At 41.6% G+C, this 17,894-nt stretch overlaps 1 protein-coding gene across 1 annotated transcript; it reads left to right on the forward strand.

The window, feature by feature from the left end:
- The first annotated feature begins 13,881 nt into the window (after positions 1 to 13,881).
- LOC138894913 (uncharacterized) lies at positions 13,882 to 14,561 on the forward strand. Its single transcript, XM_070179647.1, has 2 exons — positions 13,882 to 14,146; positions 14,356 to 14,561. The coding sequence occupies exons 1-2, from the start codon at positions 13,882 to 13,884 to the stop codon at positions 14,559 to 14,561; spliced, it is 471 nt and encodes a 156-aa protein (XP_070035748.1).
- The last annotated feature ends 3,333 nt before the right edge of the window (positions 14,562 to 17,894 follow it).

The following is a 17,894-nucleotide window of genomic DNA, read 5'->3' on the forward strand; positions in this document are numbered from 1 at the left end:
ATCAACCCGCTATTAAGAGTGCAGTTATTACACATATTTTTCGTGAAAAATAATGAAAACATACGTCTTAAATGGTCCTATTATCCAATTTATCTGCTATATAAATAGTCACGTTAATGAAGTCAAGAAATTGAATAAGTTCAATGGAGAAAATACTTTTTACTTATATCAAACTAATAAAGACGGGTGAAATTGCTATAGTTTCAAAAGTAATCGAAATTTAGTCACTTTTCATGTAAAGATAAATTTGAACGAAAACACTATTCAAAATCTAAAAAATATTCCAACATAATATACTGAAATTCGAATTTTTTTACATGTGAACTTCCAGCATAATATACTGGGAGTTCCAGCATATTATGCTGGAGTTCCAGCATAATATGCTGGAAGGTCATACGCAGGTGCTCCAATCTCCGGTATATTATGCTAGAACTTTCTGTGTGCTGCAGTTCCAGCATAATATGCTAAAAGTTCAGATACATGTGTATCAATCTCTAGTATATTATGCTGGAACATCCGATGTTGCAGCAAAATAGTAGTTATTTTTCAATGACTTTGCAAACGTTGAATATTTTTCAATTACCAGTCCGAAAACTGGCTAGCCCGTGCTATTTCACAATAAAGACATGATGTGTTATATATCTTTCTTTTACATAAATTTTATTATTAGAAATTTAACTACAACTAAATTAAATAAAAAAAACAAAATCATTTCAAATATTAGAATACAACACTTAAATTCAAACAAATTTATAATTAAAATCTTGGGTGAAACTACACACTTAACATTCCATAACAAAAGGAGTATAAAGTTAGTTCTAACTTCTACATTACCTTTATTACTTTATGATGTGTGGCATATATTCGTGTTTACCCTCAAAATCGGATAACAATTGAATTTGTAAATGATTTTAAGGATACGTGGATTAAATTGATACAAAGCGATAAATTAAAATTACAATTGAAATAAATAATGATAAAGTAGATTCAAACCGCACAACTTGAACAGTTATAGCCTTGGAAAGTCAGTCACATTTGAACTGGATGCAATTCGAGCGATATCAAGATACAGAAGAACATTAACTTACAGAAAGAAAATAATAATATACTGCTTTGAGATGCTTGTTACAATGTTGTTTACAAGTAATCAGACCTCTCTTTATATAGTAGGGGAGTCCTATATTAGGTACAATCCTATAAAAGGTAAAAATCCCCTAATTAACTGATTGCTGATCTCACGTCGACATATGCCGAGATCTCCGCCGTGATATTCGGTCGGTTACAGATATCATGGCCTTCTGTTGGCCGAGCTTTACTACCTGACGACGTTCTTCGAAATCAATTAAAGCTATGACCGATCTGAATCGTGTCCCCGATATCTTCGAAGGCAGGTGTTATGGTTCAGACTCAGAATGGATGAGATCTCTACCTTGGTCTAGGACCTCGGTTACTATCTCGAGCTTGGCTTATCATGTCAGAGATCGGGATGTACTTTGATACCAGTTTTACCCGTATACAGATAGTCCCCTCATTTTTCGGAGAATAGACGACGAAAAACGATATGAGCTTCTGATTCTTACCTCGATACAGAAACAAAAAATTGAACGAAATGTCTCGTCAGTCACGTCTTAACGGAATTGAATTCTTGTCAGTTGCCAGTCAGCCACTCCTGGATGTGAACCGTCGTTTGAAAACTATAAATACTCCTTCTTCATTCATTCAAACTTTACATCCAAACCTTCTACCCTTGTTCTTTAAAAATCTCTATATTTTCTGGCATTTGTACTCTGGTTTTTTGTGATCTTTGTGAGAACCATCAAGTGCACTCCTTTAACTTCCTCTCTTTCCTCTTTTTTCCTCCATTCAAAAGAAATAGCGAAGACTTTAAAAATAGTTCCCCAAAAAGAAACTTCTTCTACCTCGCGGCCGGTTGTTGAGGAGAATGTTCCACGTACTGCTATCGAGGAACCAGTAGCAGAACCCCCCTTGAACACGTTCATCCCTAGTGGATGCTCGATAATCGCCTATTTCAAGGTTGAAAAACCTCCCTTTGTACCCGGCCGGTGTGAGAAGGTCTCGAGATATGTATGCTCGATCACTGAAGAAATCCTCCCCACAGTCACAAAGGACTGCAACTGGATCGACAAGTACGTGGTGTTTCCCCGACCCGATAAAAATATCACCACCCATGTCGAGGGATACTTAAATGTTTACACTTATCCCTTTACGTTGGGCCCACTGGACCCGGTTATCATCCACTTCTGCAAAAGATACGAAGTATGCCTCGGTCAAATTGACCCTTCATTCTAGAGGATCGTGTTCCTCTTCTGGTTCTTCGTGAGCAAGATCGATAGATGCTTGTTCACCGACGAACACTTCATGCGCCTATACAGTCCTCAACTCTTTCGGGGGGAATGATCAAGCTCGCGCACCGGGCTAGTAAAGCCCCATTCTCAAGTATCGATAAAGATCGGGATCGAGGCTGGCTAGGCCATTTTGTCCGAGTGAGGACCTCGGACCTGATCCCAGCTGAGTGCATGCTGTTCCCCGAGAAGTGGAACACAAAACGTAAGTAAAATTTTGTTTTCAAATTTTATTTTACTCTTTTCTCCTTCCTTCTTATTGGTGTTTGGTGGTGGTGCAGCTGTCGCTCAGGTCCCGAATGCAGTCTCTCAACTCAAGGAGTGGGTTGAGGGCATCGTGTTACAAAGGCCATATTCTGAGCGCGTATGGCGTGAACTTTCGAAGGGCCAGTGAGAGGCTCGTTCTCATAGTGAGATTCCATTCATGAGTGGGTAAAATTTGGTTTCTTTTGTGTTGCCAAGTTCTTACTTGTTTTGTTTCCCTTTCCAGGTTTATCCAAGGATGTCATACTGAGGCCTCCATCCGGTGATGATGATTTCCCCGTCGAGTCCCCTGCTCCGAGACAAGGTGATGAGAAGAAGAGAAAAAGGGCTCCAAGCACTTCGAGCTAAGAGAAGAAGAAAACAAAAAGAAGGCTGGTGCGCAAGCCTAAAGAAAATACCAACTCTCGAGCGCCCTCATCAGACTCACTCCACCGGCTGACTGACGAGTCAGAAGAAGAAGAAGCCTCTGAACTGGTGGCCCTGCGGTCGCAGTTCGAGGGACAAGGGGCCTCCGAAACAGAGAGAAGTGACACCGATCTGCCTCAAGCCAGGGAGGCCGATGAGGAGGTCGTGGTTGAGGCCAATGAGGAGGTCGTGGCCGAGGTCTCCCGGGACGTGGGTAATGCCCCGAAGGATGTACTCGGTGTAATAGATATCACCGAGTCGCCTTCATTCACTGAGTTTATGTACAACGAGGGTAAGACAGTGAGAACTTTTCTGTTAGTGTTTGTAGGCCTCAGTGCTTCATCACGAGACTTTTCTACGATATCGGGAAGTGCTAAACCAGTATGAGGTCGAGATTTAAGGGCTCACTGAGAAGAGAGATGCATACAAACTTCTCAGCGAGCAACGTGAAGGGGAGGCTAAGAGCCTCCGAGCTGAGGTAGAGGTGGCTCGGAAGGAGCACGCCGACCTGCTCGAGCAGGTATGAAGAATATTTGAGAGTAGTAACAATGATTCAGACACGATGACTAACGGTCCGAACCCGCAGGTCCAACAGAAGCTTGATCGGATCGAGCAGCTATGAGCAGATATGGATGTGATAAAGGCCGAGGCATGAAGAATGGAAAAGGAAAATAGACCGTTTGGCCTTGGGAAAGAAAACTGCTCGGGTGCAATTGGCTTCGGCTGAGGTTCAGCTTTGAGCGGCAAAGGAAATGGCCGTGGTGCAGGCCAAAAAGATTGAGGAGCTCCAGTCTCAGCTAAGTTCGGCCGCCTTCGATCGAGAAACTCTGACCAAAGAGCTTGAAACGGCCAAGTCAATCGTTGTGGTGGTTAAAACCGATGCCGGCGAGATGGTGGCCCAATATAGGGTCGATGCGGAGGCAGATCAAGATTGAGCAAAGGATATCATCGAGCACGCAAAGCGGCAGTCCCGAAAGGAGGCCCTCGAGGAAATTCATGCTCGGGGTTTTGACTTATCGGCCGAAATTGAGAGTGCCAAGGAGCTCAAAGCCGAGGCCAAGAAGTTGGCTTATCCTGAGGATGATGAAGACTCCGAGTGTTTGAGCGGATCCGAGGGTGGAGGAGACCCCGAATGTGATGAGGCGGCCCCGGCGAAGCCTAGGCCACTTAGGCGCTTTAAAGATGTTTTTGTTTTTTGCCTTTTGTATTACCTTTTTGTTTAGGCCGTTTTGACTTTTGTAAAAATTTGCATCGGAGTTGTTTGGCCCTTGTAAAAAATCTTTTGATATGTGTATAAGGCTTTTTTCCTTCAAAAACTTCTGAATTTTTCCTTTGCTTTATTATTTATATTTGCAAAGATTGAAATGCCTTAGCATGAAATAGTTAGGTTACGTACGGAGGTTTGAACAAGCCTTGCCTTTAACATTATTTTGTTTTAAGGCATCGTGAGGGTTTGGTGTGACCGAAATGTTTCCCCAAAGTACTTATACTTTTGTAGATTATAGTTTCCGAGGGTAGCCCTTAGAACCGATTAAGAAATTTTAAGGCCTTGTTGTTTTTGTTACGGGTCTCGCACGTCTCCGAGCCATTTTAATATGGCCATAGCCTTTTTAGTTTGGGTGTTGCCCAGTGGGCTCGTTATCCCGAGTTATCAGGGCTTGCCTAAGAAAACGGTCCCTGAGTGGGATGGCCGTAGCCTTTAAAGTTTGGGCGTTGCCTAATAGGTCTTGTGCCCCCGGGCTTTGATAGCCCGGGCCGTCCGAGTTTATATTTGGACGGAAATCCCTGGGTGGGAGTGATCATTTGAACTCGGATTAAGGCAGCCCTTGGGCTCGGTACCTTTATGGGATTAGATGTAGGAAATTATTTAAGAAATAAAAAAAGAAAAGTTTTAAGGGACAAGATATTTATCCGTAAGGTAGAGACTTCTTTTTTTTTTCTTGTGCATAATAGTTTACACATGTGTACAAGCTTTGTGACAGGGCTCGAGCAGTCTATGCGGGCACAATTCATTTGACCGTTTGTCCCTTATAGCAAATCCTAGCGATCGAGCCGAGACTGTTCAATCACAAAGTCTCTGTCCTTGCTAAAGTCGTTATCCGAGGGTAATGCCCCCCAGTGTCCAAGGTTGATCATAGAGAAGCCTCGGATACTGTTGATATGATCTTTGACACCGATTCATGATCGGCATTTGATTCTACGTTAGCACGATCCATTGGTGCCTCATTAAAAACCTTGTCGGAAAACCCATTTGGGCCAAAACCGATCCAAAGGAAAAAGAGTGCAACGCGTGCTTTCAGACCTAAATATGTGTACCATTCCTTGCTGGTTACTTGCAAGTGTTAGTTCAAAATGTAAATAAGTAAAAATAATGGGTGGGATCGTACCTTAGCAGTAGAATCGCTTCAAGTGAGTTATGTTCCAATTGTTCGGAAGTTCTCACCGTTCATTGTTCGAAGTTTGTACGATCCATTTCCAGTGATTTCGATAATTTGATAAGGACCTTTCCAGTTAGGTCCCAACTTCCCTTCGTTCGGGTTCCGGGTGCTTAGTGTGACCCTCCTTAATACCAAGTCCCCGACGTTGAAATGTCAAAGGTTGGCTCTTCGATTATAATACTTTTCGATTCGCTGCTTTTGGGGAGACAACCGGACAAGGACGGCTTCGCGCCTTTTATTTAATAGGTCTAGGCTCGTACTCATGGTCTCGCCATTCGATTCTTTGGTTGCGTATCGGAACCTGGGACTTGGTTCTCCGACTTCAGCCGGTATTAGAGCTTCGGTGCCGTAAGCCAACGAGAATGGGGTGGCCCCGATACTAGACTTTGAAGTCGTGCGACATGCCCATATGACTTCGGGCAGGATTTCCTTCCATTTTCCTTTGGCGTCGGTTAACCTCTTTTTGAGGTTTTGGAGTATGGTTTTGTTGGTCAATTCTGCTTGTCTGTTCCCACTAGGGTGATAGGGTGTTTATAGGATCCTTTTGATCTTATGGTCTTCGAGATACTTGGTCACTTTTCTACTGATGAATTGTTTCCCGTTGTCACACACGATCTCGGTCGGCATTCCGAACCGGCATATGATGTGGTCCCAAATGAAATCGATGACTTCCTTCTCCCTAACTTTTTCGTATGCCTGGACTTCCACCCACTTATAAAAATAGTCAGTCAAAAATAATATAAATCGAGCATTACTGGGTGCCCGTGGAAAGGGGCCAACAATGTCCATTCCCCACTTCATGAACGGCCATGGTGACAAAACCAAATGTAACAGCTCTCCGAGTAGATGTATCATCGGAGGATGACTTTGACATTCATCATATTTCCGCATGAACCCCTTCGCGTCCTTTTCCATATCGGTCCAGTAGTAGCTGGCTCTGATTATTTTTTGAACCAATGATTCGGCGCCTGAATGATTTCCGCAGGTGCCCTCGTGAATTTCCCTCAGAATGTATTCGGTATCTCCTGGTCCTAGACATATTGCTAGTGGACCATCGAACATTTTTTTGAAAAGGGTTCCGTCTTTGGACATGCTGAACTGGGCTTCCTTCGTACGCAGGGCCCTCGATTCTTTTGGATCCAAGGGTAGTTTTCCGGTCTTAAGATATTCTATATATTTGTTTCTCCAGTCCTAATTCAGGCTTGTGGAGTTTATCTCGGTGTGGCCTTCTTCCACTACCGATCTCATGAGTTGTATGATTGCCCCCGAGTTGAGCTCGTCATCCTCGACCGAAGACCCTAAGTTAGCAAGGGCATCGACCTCACTGTTTTTATCCTGAGGTACGTGTTGTAAAGTTGACTCTTTGAACCGATGTAATGTCACCTGCAACTTATCCAGGTACCTTTGGATTCATTCTTCTCTGACCTCGAATGTCCCATTAACTTGGTTGAACACGAGGAGGGAGTCACACTTAGCTTCGATCACCTCCGCCCCCAAGCTTTTGGCTAGTTCGAGACCTGCAATCATGGCCTAATATTCGGACTCGTTGTTAGTCAATTTCACAGTCCTAATAGATTGTCTAATTATATTACCTGTTGGTGGTTTCAATACAATGCCAAGTCCGGACCTTTTTGCGTTTGAGGCGCCGTCCGTAAAGAGGGTCCAGATCCCCGAAGATGTCCCTGATTTTACAAAAAACCCTCTTTTGACCTCGGGATTAGGGCCGGAGTAAAGTCGACCACGTAATATGCCAAAATTTGTGATTAAATGGATGTCCTGGGTCGATATTCAATATCGTACCCGCTGATTTTCGTGGCCCATTTGGCCAATCTGTTACAACTCATATTCACATTCGTTAGTTCACGCCATAAGTTAGTTGACGTAAATCCGAGAAGATATTATCTTTGAGATGATAAGAAGTTAATCTTATTGGTCTTAAATGATACAACGGTGTATAAGAGTGGTTAACAAGTATTAGAAGTTAAGCGAATCAAGGATGTTGTAACCCGTATTTTCGAGTAAAACTAGAGGTGCTTAATATTATCAAGAGGTCGTGTTTTAAGGTATTTGAATCATATAATATTCGTATCATAAGTCTTGAAGTCAAACGAGTTATGAAACAATAGTCGACAAAAGTTATCGCAACTTAAGTTTATAATTTTACTTAAACTTTAGGTCAAATGTTACTAAGATTTTCTCCCAATTTGCTTGGAATTACGGGGTGATCTATCCACCACATTGAAGATATATGAGTCTAGTTTCTAACGCATTAAACCGTTCATCATTACGATCTTGTAGTAGAGAGATATTCGCGTTTTCGCGAGACTGCGCCAAGCAACTCCCTATGGGACCCACATAGGCGGTTGAGATATATGGATATATATAAGACGCCTCAACCCCATTTTAAGTCATTCTATTTCAGTATCTTCAGACCTTATAACCCTAAAAACACTCTCTCAAGGTTCTCTCATGATCCAAGACCCAAACAAAGGGCTAATAACACAAATCTTGTGTCGGGAATCCAGTGGCGCTAGTAAGTTTCTTGTTCTTCTTGTTGTTGCTGATTATTGTGTTATTCCAGCTCTTGTGGGAGGTTGTTTTAAGTGGTTTATGCTTTTTAAATTACTCCCTCATGTTTTTAATATCAACCTTAGGTGATTTCAAGTCTTACAAAGTGATTCTAGTGCCGATAAACCCGAATTGATTGCTAGTTTCGCTTTCTTGTTCTTGTGGCAGCATTGGAAGGATATTTCGTGGGGACTTAAGGTAAAATTAGAGTTATTCTATATGTTTAAAGCTAAGTAACATCTTACTCTACATGTATTTAAGATTATCCAAGTTGCGGCTAAGTCGTTGAAGGTAGAACTTATGAGTTATATATCGAAAGGCTTGTTAGTAATGTTGTTGGTTGGTGGACTATTTTTGGAGGCTCAACATGATTATTATTGATTTTTTTGGTCTTTTTGGTGATTGTTTTAACTTGTGGAAAGTCATATAAATAGTGGAGGTGTTGTCCGTTTCATCGTAGAATAGGTTGCGGTCGATACATAATAGTTATGACGCTTAAACGACAACGATAGTCTCATTTCTCTTATCGTAGAATAAGGAGTCGTGACATTTGTATAGATTGAGGTTGGGAAGTATATACAAGGTATGTGAGTCTATCCCTTTCCTTATTTTGCACGACTCCGATTGAACATAATGTAATGAATGAGCTTCCAAAGATACTCCACTCTTAGAAGCTAGCAGTACCTAGATTATTTCTCTTCTTATGGAATGATTGATGTTGATGTTGCTTCTCTTATTCTTATGTTATCAATAGTGTTGGTACTTCCTGATTCTTATTCATGATAAAGAGTCAGTCCTAATAACGTGTATGGAGGTTACCGACCTTACGTCACTCTGAAAGGTTTAGAATGTGATTCCATGAGTCCAACATGAATTATATATAGTATCTATTTTACTCTACCGAGCCGCGCTATAGTCGGATAGTTATGGAACCTATTGTGCTACCACTGTTCAGTTGGGCTTTACCGAGCTCCACGTGGCCGGGTACAATTCTACCGAGCCTTATGATGGTCGGGTACGTTTTTACCGAGCCTATTATGGCCCACCACAGTGTGCTGCCCAGTTCAGAGATCATTGGCGAGATCCCTTCTCCGGAGTTGCCGTGGTCTTGGATTGCACTTTGGTTATAGACATTATGGGTATGTAAGGGCCCTGTTCTGGCAATGTTACAACACTTATGTTCCTTTAAAGGCTCATAGACAGTTGTCGACTCATGTATAGTTTGGATTGCCTTGTCGGCTGATTTTTGTTTTATAATATGTCATGATAGCTTGTCAGCTCATACCTTATTAATAGCTTCATGACAGCCTTGTCGCCCATGTTATATATGTTCATGCCATTATCTGTCATTGTTGGTTGTTTAGGATTAATGTCTACAATTTATATTGATCTTGTCGGCCCTTATAGATAATAAGAAAGATTAGATAAAATGTACGTTGGTGCTCGGCAGGTATGGCCCGGGTGCGAGTCATGGCCCTCCAGTTTGGGTCGTGACAAACTTGGTATCAGAGCAAGTCTTTCCTAGGGGTTGTCTATGATCCGTGTCTAGTAGAGTCTTGATTATGGATGTGTAGTGCGCCACATTTATAATCAAGAGGCTACATGACATCTAGGGTTGTTATCTTCTTCCTGAATCTAGATTGTGCGCAGAGTTGAGTCGTAAGTGTTCGTCTCTAATATTCACCTTATTTTCTTTCAGCGATGCCTTCGACTAGGAAGCAAGCGATTAGTAGACGACTTGATACACCTGCCGGAGAGGGTACTAGCCAGTGCCTCCAGCCAGAGCAGGCCAAAGTGAGGCTCATAGTGAGATGTCGTCTCATACCTCATCTACTCCATATCCTCTAGAGGATATTAGGAGGCACCCAGTACCTTCAGTTCCTCCATCTCGCACTACGGACCAGGATATGTGGAGTGCGGTGCAGTTGTTGACTAGCTTGGTAGTTGCTCAGGCTCAGAGGAAGAATACTGGTGTTGCTGATAAATCGGTTAGTGCGAGAGTTCGAGATTTTATTAATCTAGACCCTCTAGTGTTTATCGGATCAGACCCCAAGGAGGACCCGTAGACTTTTATTGATCAGGTTCATCGTACACTGAGGGTTATGCATGCTAGTGATAGGAGGCAGTAGAGTTGGCTTCTTATCAGTTACGGGATTTAGCATTTTTCTGGTATTATAGTTGGGAGATATCTAAGGGTCCGAACGCTCCTCCAGCTGTGTGGAAGGAATTTTCTAAGGCCTTTCTTCATCACTACTTGCCATTTGAGATACGACGAGCTAAGGCTGATAAGTTTGTGAACATTCAACAAGGTAACATGAGTGTGCGAGAGTATAGTATGCAGTTTGATTCTTTAGCAAGGTATGCTCCCCATATGGTGGTCGAGATGAGCAATAGGGTGCACCTATTCATTAACGGGTTGGGAACTTATCTGATAAATGAGTGCACGACATCCTCCTTGGTGGAGGGCATGGATATTTCCCGTATTCAGGCTTATGCCCAGACCCTAGAGGACCGTAAGCACCCGCAAAGGGCAGATAGGGAGCATGATAGGGGCCATCATAAGAGGGCAAAATTTGCAGGGTATTCTGATGAATTCAGAGGCAGTATCAGGCCCCAGTCTTCGAGGAGTTCGGTCCCACCTGTAGCTAGTGCTCCTCCACAGTTTTAGAGGCCTCGGTATGATCGATTTACCTATTTTGGTCAAGGTCAGAGTTCGCGGGCATCAAGCTCGCAATATCATAGGGATACTAGTCAGACGAGACCCCCAACACCCCGTTGTGATTAGTGCGACAAGGCCCACTTTGGATTGTGTCGTCGAGGTTCGGATGTGTGCTATTCTTGTGGACATCCTGGCCATATGATGCAGGATTGTCCTAACAGAGGAGGTGGTGGTATGGCTCAACCAACTGGATCTGTGTCTGGTTCTTCCTCATCAGTTCGACCTCCAGCACAGGGTTTTCAGTAGTCGACAAGTCGTGGTAGAGGTAGAGGTGCAATGTCGAGTTTAAGTGGTGCTCAAAATCAAACCTATGCTCTAGTAGGTCGATAAGATCTCGAGTCATCTCTGGATATTATTGTAGGTATATTGTCTGTGTTTTCGTATGATGTATATGCGTTGATTGATACGGGATTTACATTATCATATGTTACACCTTTTGTGGCTAATAAGTTTGGCGTTGAGCCTGAATTGATAAGTAAACTACTTATGGTATCTACTCCTATAGGAGATTCTTTGATTGCTAGAAGGGTATATAGAGGTTGCACAATGATGATTTGTAGTCGCTAAACCTCGGCGAATTTATTTGAGTTAGAAATAGTTTATTTCGATGTGATAATGGGAATGGACTGGTTGGCCTCATGCTATGCAAATGTTGATTGTCATGCAAAGATGTTTATGTTTCAGTTTCCTAGTGAACCTGTCATTGAATGGAAGGGGAACATTGCTACGCCGAAAGGTAGGTTTATTTCCTATCTTAAGGCAAGGAAGATTATCTAAAAAGTTACATTTATCATCTCGTTCGTGTTAGGGATGCGGAGGCGAAGCCGCCTACTCTACAATCAAGCCCCGTGGTCAATGAATTTTCAGATGTTTTCCCAGATGAACTCCCAGGCCTTCCTCCTGAAAGGGAGATTGAGTTTAGCATTGATGTATTGCCTGACACTCAACTGATCTTTATCCCTCCATACAGGATGGCCCTGGCAGAGTTGCGAGAGTTGGAGGCGCATTTGAAGGACTTGCTGGATAAGGGCTTCATTAGGCCTAGCACTTCACCTTGGGGTGTGTTAGTCTTGTTCGTGCGGAAGAAAGATGGGTCGTTAAGGATGTGTATCGATTATCATCAATTGAATAAGTTTCCTATAAAGAACAAGTATCCACTTCCAAGGATTGATGACCTTTTTGACCAACTCCAGGGTGCCAAGTATTTTTCCAAGATTGACTTACGTTCAGGGTATCATCAGGTGAGGGTTAAGGATAAGGATATTGCAAAGACGGCCTTCCAAACAAGATATGGGCACTTTGAGTTCTTGGTGATGTCGTTCGGGCTAACAAACGCCCCAACAGCTTTTATGGATCTCATGAATAGTGTATTCAGGCCCTATATTGATGTGTTCATATCGTATACATTAATGATATTCTACTATATTCTCGTTCGGAGGCAAAACATGCGGGCCACTTGCAGATAGTATTACAGACCCTTCAGGATCGTAAGTTATATGCTAAGCTCTCCAAATGTGAATTCTTGTTGAACTCAGTAACATTCCTTGGCCATGTGATATCTGACGAGGGTATTAGTGCCGACACTCAGAAGATTGATGCAGTGAAGAATTGGCCGAGACCTGCAACACCATCGGAGGTCTGTAGCTTCCTGGGGCTAGCAGGATGTTATAGGCGGTTTGTTGAAGGGTTTTCCTCTATATCAGCACCATTGACTAAGTTAACACAGAAAGCTACCAAGTTCCAATGGTCAGACTCTTGTGAATGAAGTTTTCCGGAGCTAAAGAATCGATTGACATTCGCGCCACTACTCACTATCCCAGAAGGAACAGAAGGTTATATGGTATATTGTGATGCCTCATGTATAGGTTTGGGGTACATATTGATGCAATGTAGGAAGGTGATTGCTTATGCATCAAGATAATTGAAGAAACATGAAAAGAATTACCCGACTCATGATTTGGAATTGGCTGCAGTAATATATGCTTTGAAGATATGGCGAAACTACTAATAAGACGTCCATGTTAACATCTACACAGATCACAAGAGTTTACAATACATCTTCAAGGAGAAGGAGTTGAATTTGAGGCAGCGTAGGTGGCTTGAGTTACTGAAAGATTATGATGACGAGATATTGTACTATCCCGGTAAAGCCAATATTGTGGCAGACGCTCTCAGTCATAAATCAATGGGAAGCTTAGTACATATTGAGGCAGGTAGACAGTGGTTGACTAAAGAGCTTCATCAGCTGGCCAATATGAGAATCAGATTGTTATACTCTGATGATGGGGGTGTTATTGTACAAGATACATCAGAATCATCTTTGGTAGCCGAGGTAAAAGCACGACAATATGAAGATCCTACCTTAGTACGATTGAGGGATAATAATCAGCAGTGTAAAATTACGGCTTTCGAGATCAGAGGAGATGGGGCACTGAGATACCATGGCCGATTATGTGTGCCTAATGTGGCAGGCGAGAGAAGATTATGATTATGATTCAAAAATTCCCGATATTCCATCCATCCTGGCTCGACAAAGATGTATTATGACGTTAAGGAGCAGTATAGGTGGGATAACATAAAGAAATCTATTGTAGAATTTGTAGCCCAGTGTCCTAATTGTCAACAAGTAAAGATCGAGCATCAGAAACCCGGTGGATTGATTCATAATATAAAGATTCCGACCTGGAAATGGGAGGTGATTAATATGGACTTCATTATTGGATTACCTCGCTCTTATCATAAGCTTGACTCCATCTGGGTGATAGTTGATCGACTTACAAAATCTACCTATTTTCTTCCAGTTAAGAAAACTTACACGGTTGAAGATTACGTGAAGTTGTATATCAAGGAGATTGTTAGGCTTCATGGTGTGCCGGTATCTATTATATCAGACCGAGGAGCTCAATTTACGGCTAACTTTTGGAGGTCTTTTCAGAAGGGTTTAGGCATACAAATGAATCTCAGCACTGCATTCCATTCGCAGACTGACGGACAGGATGAATGTACCATTCAGACACTTGAAGATATGCTACGAGCATGTTTTTTAGATTTCAAGGGGAATTGGGATGACCATCTTCCACTCATAGAATTTGCCTACAATAATATCTATCATTCCAGTATTAAAATGGCTCCGTACGAGGCACTGAATGGGAGGAGATGTAGATCACCAGTTGGATGGTTTGAAGTCGGTGAAACAAAATTATATGTGCCATATTTGATTCACCAAACCATTGAGAAGGTGAAAGTGATACAAGAACGACTGAGGATGGCGCAAAGCAGAGAAAAGTCTTATTTAGATGTCCGACGTCGTGATCTGGAGTTTGAGGTTGGTGATTGGGTTTTCCTGAGGATATCACCGATGAAGGGTGTTATGCATTTTGGGAAGAAAGGTAAGCTGAGTCCGCGGCATATCGGGCCGTACAAAATTTTTCGACGAATTGGACAGGTTGTTTATGAGTTAGAATTGCCATCTGAATTAGAATTTGTCCACCCGGTATTCCATGTATCTATATTGAGGAAATGTATTGGAGACCCTTCTCGAGTCATCCCTATCAAAGATGTACAAGTTACAAAAGATCTATCATATGAAGAAGTGCAGTGGCTATATTAGATAGACAAGTCTGCAAGTTGAGAACAAAGGATGTAGCTTCCGTCAAAGTATTATGGAGGATCAAGAATATGGAAGAAATGACATGGAAAGTAGAAGAGGAGATGAAGTCTAAATACCCTTACCAGTTCCAGATTGAAGATAACGAGGATGTCAGGGGAACACAGGACGTATTAGAAGGTGAAACGGCTCTATGAGGTAAGCAATAGCTTGAGAATACTCTTCCGTAATACAAAATGGTGATATGCAGATAATGTACATATCCATAATGCTTTGTATAGCCCTGTGAGGCCATACGTTGGGTTTAACTACTTGCAAGTTTGGCAAGTTTCCATTTTATAGGGGAAACTCGGTCGAAAATTTTCGTCAGAATCCACGATGAGTTAGACTCCCCATAAACCCTTACATTCAAGGATGAATGTTCCTAAGGGGGGAAGGGTGTTACAACCCATATTCATATACGTTAGTTCACTCCGTAAGTTAGTCGACATAAATCCGAGAAGATATTATCTTTGAGATGAAAAGAAGTTAATCCTATTGGTCTTAAATAATACAATAGTGTATAAGAGTGGTTAACAAGTATTAGAAGTTAAACGAATTAAGGATATTGTAACCCGTATTTTTGGGTAAAACTAGAGGTGCTTAATATTCTCAAGAGGTTGTGTTTTAAGTTATTTTAATCATATAATATCCGTATCATAAGTCTTGAAGTCAAACGAATTATGAAACAAAAGTCGACAAAAGTTGTCGCAGCTTACGTTCATAATTTTACTTAAACTTTAAGTCAAAGGTTACTAAGCTTTTCTCCTAATGTACTTGGAATTACGGGTTGATCTACCCACGAAATTGAATATCTATGTGTCTAGTTTCCAACTCATTAAACCGTTTGTCAATACCATCTTGTAGTAGAGAGATATTCGCGTTTTCGCGAGACTGAGCCAAGCAGCTCCCTATGGGACCCACATAGGCGGTTGAGATACATGGATATATATAAGATACCTCAACTCCGTTTTAAGTCATTCTTTTTCAGTATCTTCAGACCCTAGAACCTAAAAACACTCTCTCAAGGTTCTCCCATGATCCAAGACCCAAACAAAGGGAAAACAACACAAATCAAGTGTCGGGAATCCCGTGGCGCTAGTAAGTTTCTTGTTCTTCTTGTTGTTGCTGATTATTGTGTTATTCCAGCTCGTGTGGGAGGTTTTTTTAAGTGGTTTATGTTTTTTAAATTACTCCCTCATGTTTTTAATATCAACCTTAGGTGATTTTAAGTCTTACGAAGTGATTCTAGTGCCGAAAAACCCGAATTGATTGCTAGTTTTGCTTCCTTATTTTTGTGGCAGCATTGGAAGGGTATTTCGTGGGGAATTAAGGTCAAATTAAAGTTTTTATATCTGTTTAAAGGTAAGTAACCTCTTACTCTACATGTATTTAAGATTATCCAGGTTTCAGCTAAGTCGTTGAAGCTAGAACTTGTGAGTTATATATCGAAAGGCTTGTTAGTAATGTTGTTGGTTGGTGGACTATTTTGGGAGGTTCAATATGATTATTATTGATGTTTTTGCACTGTTTGGTGATTGTTTTAACTTGTGGGAAGTCATATAAATAGTGGAGGTGTTGTCCACTGTTTCATCATAGAATAGGTTGCGGTCGATACATAATAGTTATGATGCTTAAACGACAACGATAGTGTCATTTCTCTTATTGTAGACTAAGGAGTCGTGACATTCGCCTAGCTTGAGATTGGGAAGTATATACAAGGTACGTGAGGCTATCCCTTTCCTTATTTTGCACAACTATGATTGTACATAATGTAATGAACTAGCTTCTAAAGATACTCCACTCTTAGAAGCTAGCAGTACCTACATTATTTCTCTTCTTATGTAATGATTGATGTTGATGTTATTTCTCTTATTCTTATGTTATTAATGTTATTGGTACTTCCTTATTCTTATAAGATCCATGATGAAGAGTCAGTCCTGATAACGTGTACGGGGGTTACCGACCTTACGTCACTCCAAAAGGTTTAGAATGTGATTCCATGAGTCCAACATACATTATATATAGTATCTATTTTACTCTACCGAGCCTCGCTATAATTGGCCGGGTATGGAACCTATTGTGCAACCACGGATCAGTTGGGTTTTATCGAGCTCCACATGGCCGGGTATGATTATATCGAGCCTTATGATAGCCGAGTACATGTTTACCGATCCTATTACGGTCGGGTACGATATGATGATGATGATGCCCATAGAGGCGTATGTTTTTAAAAATTTTATATATATATATATATATATATATATATATATATATATATATATATATATATATATACACACACACACATATATCATGCATTTCATGTCAGTAGCCCTCAGAGGTACCCAGATATTACAGGTTGTATATCCTTTATCCTTGTTTACATTATTGTTCTTACTTATGCTTTCTTGTCTTACATACTCAGTATTATATTCGTAGTGACGTCTTTTTTAATTGTGGACGCTGCAAGTCGTGCTGCAGGTCCTGATAGACAGGTAGACGCAGCACTCGCACCACAGTAGGCTGCCCAGTTCAGCGGTTATTGGCGAGATCCCTTCTCCGGACTTGCCATGGTCTTGGTATGCAATTTGGTTATAGACATTATGGGTATGTCGGGGCCCTGTTCCGAGAATGTTACATCACTTATGTTCCTTTAAAGGCTCATAGACAGGTGTCGACTCATGTATAGTTTGGATTGTCTTGTCGGCTGATTTTTGTTGTATAGTCTCTCATGGCAGCTTTTTAGCTCGTAAATTATATATAACTTCATGATAGCCTTGACGCCCATGTTATATATGTTCATGCCATTATCAGTCATTGTTGGTTGTTTAGGATTCATGTCTACAATTTATATTGATCTCGTCGCCCCTTATAGATAATAAGAAAGGTTAGATAAAATGTACGTTGGTGATCGGAAGGTATGGCTCGGGTGCCAGTCATGGCCCTCCAGTTTGGTTCGTGACACAATCTCCCCGAGAACTTGGGTTTATGCATTATATTTCTCTATGGGTAAGTAAGCACAACACATATAGGATGATACTGAAAATATGGTTTCAGCTTCCTAGAGGCGCTTAGCAAAGCGAGCACCAATTTTTCTAGGTGAGGGTACCTAGTTTCGGCCTCACCTAGGGTCTTGCTAACATAGTAAATTGGAAATTACGTACCTTGCTCTTCCCGGACCAGGACTCCACTTACCGCTATCTCTGATACTACCAAGTATAAGTATAGTTATTTGTCTGTCTTCGGCGTGTGAAGCAGCGGTGGACTCAATAGATACCGTTCAGCTCCTCCAAGGCCCGTTGGCACTCCAGGGTCCATGAAAAGTTATTCTTCTTTTTCAGCAGTGAGAAGAATCGCTAACTCTTATCGGAGGATCTCGAGGTGAATCGCCCTAGGGCGGCTATGCGTCCGGTTAATCTTTGTACAGCCTTCACGTTGTCCACAATCGTGATATCTTCGATGGCTTTGATTTTGTTTGGGTTGATCTC

The sequence above is a fragment of the Nicotiana tomentosiformis genome, chromosome 6, assembly GCF_000390325.3.
Source record: "Nicotiana tomentosiformis chromosome 6, ASM39032v3, whole genome shotgun sequence".
NCBI classification, from domain to species: Eukaryota; Viridiplantae; Streptophyta; class Magnoliopsida; order Solanales; family Solanaceae; genus Nicotiana; species Nicotiana tomentosiformis.